This window comes from Postia placenta (assembly GCF_002117355.1).
Source record: "Postia placenta MAD-698-R-SB12 unplaced genomic scaffold POSPLAscaffold_20, whole genome shotgun sequence".
NCBI lineage: Eukaryota > Fungi > Basidiomycota > Agaricomycetes > Polyporales > Adustoporiaceae > Rhodonia > Rhodonia placenta.
Genome location: NW_020169851.1, coordinates 72709 through 76097, shown reverse-complemented (window position 1 = coordinate 76097; position 3389 = coordinate 72709). Strand labels below are relative to the sequence as shown.

The 3389-nt window shown below is 56.0% G+C and overlaps 1 protein-coding gene across 1 annotated transcript; it reads left to right on the top strand.

Moving 5' to 3' along the window:
* Nucleotides 1-158: 158 nt before the first annotated feature.
* POSPLADRAFT_1158174 (hypothetical protein) lies at nt 159-551 on the top strand (the record flags this gene model as incomplete). Its single annotated transcript, XM_024487287.1, has 1 exon — nt 159-551. A coding segment is annotated over one exon (393 nt), but the record flags the coding sequence as incomplete, so codon positions are not given.
* Nucleotides 552-3389: the final 2838 nt, after the last annotated feature.

Genomic DNA, 3389 nt, shown 5'->3' with positions numbered 1-3389 from the left:
CTCCCAAAACCACTTGCAGCAGGCGTGGAAACCCGACTGAGATCTGTATTCCCCCCTCCCTACCTGCTGAGAGAGAGCAGGAGGACGCCGACACGAAGCACGACCAATGGACCCTGTAGTATAGCACATACCCTTTTCTTCGCTCTGAAAAGAGCTAGCTGAAAAGCTGTTATCTAATCTCCTCTGCCGTAGCCATGCCGAAAGCCAAACCTTTCATTGTCACTGCCAAGCATGAGCCGACAGGCCTGCTCGAGCGTATTGCCATCCACAACACGCACAAGTTCGACAACGTTGGCAAACCTCGCCGAATTGTACGCCCCACCATCAAACCACTCATTCGCCGCCCCTTCAACCCTGAACGCGCTGAAAAAGCGAAACATGACATCGAGGAGCTTGCACTTCACGCGCATCTCTTCAAGAAGCAACAGTTGCTCGATTGTATCTCCGACCCTGCTCCCCCCCTCATCAATCGCATCGATATGCAGGCGGGACCCTCCTACGAATCAGGAGGATTGTCGCAACTTGAGGTCAAGCGACAGGGAAATATCTAAAAGTGAGGGGCGTCCGACTGGTTCTCACCGAAGCGATGGTGAGCGAAGCTCAAACCTAAGGCTAGGGACAAGAATATATTAGTTAGTGTAAGGTAAGTAAGAGAATACAGGAGCTTACTGACCTAGGGACAAGAGGTCGAAACTGAGGTCCCTAGGGCAGCAGAGGCGTTTATATACATGGGGAGATTAGGGCAGGCTGTGCGCGTTGGTCCGTGTGCAGCTGGTCCGTGCACAGCATGCCGACGCGGCCTCGGGGGCCGGTGAGTCAGAGTGGCTGTGTCAGCGGAGCCCGAGCTGTGCCGCGCACTGCCGCCCCATCTAATCTTATCGTACAGTAGATAACGACGTGTCCGTATCAGGCAGGTAGTACAGAGGTCGCGGGTTCGAGCCCGCGAAAAGGAAAAATTAAAAAAATGGCTAGACGCCGTGCCAACTCGTGACATTACCCCCCCCTCAACGGCGCATGACCTCATGCGAGGCGCCCTTGCCCATCTCCCACCCGGAGCGGCAACGTGCTTCAGTCAATGGCGAAGGCATCGGGTGGAAGTTGAGACCACCAAATGTAGCAGCATTGAGGCGGCGAGGGGCGTTCGGGTTCTTCCGATGGAAGTCGGCTATGAGGGCCGGCGCATTAGCAACATTGCGCGCCGGTTCCCATGACGTATGCGAGTCGTCATAACCCTTCCACTTGACGAGGTACTGCAGCTGATGCCGGAAGATCCTCGAATCTTTGATCCGCTCAACCTCATATTCCTCGTCGCCCTCAACCTCGATTGCAGGCGGCTCCTCCGGCTCTCGGCCCGGGATATCGCTACGCGTGTACTTGCTCAGCAAGGAGACATGGAATACCGGGTGCACCGGCACCGACTTTGGCAGGATTAATTTGTAATCCAAGTCTCCTAGCTTTTGCCGCACGGCATACGGTCCAAGGCGCTTGGGACTGAGCTTCTTGCTCGGCTGTTTCAGCTTAAGGTTCCAGGCATCAAGCTAGACTTTATCCCCCGGCGCAAAGACCGGTGCCTCCTGCATGTGCTTGTCGTAGTACACCTTCATACGCTCGGCTGACAGCTCGAGCGCAGAGCGCGTATTGTCGCGGATCTCCTTCAGGATTTTGAGCCGATCCGCAGCAGCGGGCATCGTGGACATCGGATTGATCCGCACTTGGATCTCAGGATGGTACCCTTGATGCAGGTAGAAAGGGGAGTGCCCGGTCGCGGAGTGAACTCGGTTGTTCAGTGCGAATTCCGCGAGCGGCAACTGCTTTGCCCAATCATCCTGCCTATGGTTTGTGAAAGCACGCAGGTACTGTTCGATTTCCTGGTTCCAGCACTCCGTCTGGCCGTCCGTCTGAGGGTGGAACACTGTGGACAGCGCTGGCTCAATCCCTAGTCCCTTGTACACCGCATGGAGATATTTTGAAGCAAACTGGGGACCTCGGTCTGATATGACCTTGGCCGGGGCCCCATGATGCTTGAACACATCGCGGATGTACAGGTCTGCCGCACCTTCTGCCGTCAGGGTCTCATGACAGGCCAAGAAGTGGACCTGCTTGGTAAAGTGGTCGGCGGTAACCAGGATCGAGTCGAATCCATCAGACTTTGGCAAGCCGACGATCATGTTGGTCGTGATGATCTGCCATGGGCGCTTGGGGATCTCATTCGGCTTCAGCGGACCCTGGGGTTTGGCTGGGAATGTCTTGGTACGGTTGCACACGTTGCAGGTGCTTACGTACTCATTGACGAATTTGGACATCTCAGGCCACCAGTAATTCCGCGACACGAGCTCCAGGGTTTTGGCACGGCCGCCATGACCGGCAATCGGCGAGTCGTGGTGGATCTTAACGATATCCCGCCGGAGCTCCGCGTTCTTTGGGACATACACACACCCGCGGAACAGCAGAAGCCCTTGTTCGGCAATCCACTCCTCAAAGCCCCTTTGAAGCCGGGGCGGTCCGAGGTCCTGCACCTTTTCAAGTGCCTCGGCCACCTCCCGATCCTTCTCTGAACATTCCCTGATGCGCTTCAGAAGCGACTGGTCGGCCATCACCGAGGCGTGACTGCGCCTGGCGGAGGCGATGCGGAAGCGCTCCGGCTTGAGAACCACCTGATCGGTGTTATCGTCCTCATCGCCGATCTGATGGTCTGATTGTCATGACAGGGCATCAGCCTTTCCATTCGACGTTCCGGCCTTGTGCGTGATGCGGAAGTCGAAGCGAGCCAGGAATAGCGACCATCGCGCTTGACGACGCGTGAGGTGCTGGGACGTGCGCCAGTATTCGAGGTTTTTGTGATTGGTTACGATCTCGAACTGATTGGGTAACCCCTCGAGATAGTGGCGCCAATCGTCTAGTGCCTCAATGATTGCGAGCATCTCCTTATCGTAGATCTCGTAGTTACGCTGGGCAGGGTCCATAGCGTGAGATCTGAAGGTGATAGGGTGCCATTTGCCGTCGTCCTGCTTCTGCATCAACACGCCGCCAGTGGCGTAGCCCGAGGCATCAACCTCAATGTGTGTCTCTCGGTTAGGATCGTACAGTGCTAGGACTGGAGTCGTCACGAAGAGCCGCTTGAGCTCATTGAAGGCGTGCTGCTCCTCTTCACCCCAACGCCACGGGTCATTCCCTGTGAGCCGGTTGAGTGGTCGCGAGATCTTAGCGAAGTCTTTAATGAAGCAGCGGTAGAAATTGGAGAACCCCCAGAACTTCTGAACGTCCTTTTTGTTCCGGGGTACCGGCCACTCATTAATTCCTTTTAGCTTCGCGGGATCCATCGCTACCTCATCGCCACCGAACACATAGCCGACATAGTCGACCTTGGGAACGTCCCATTCGCACTTCTC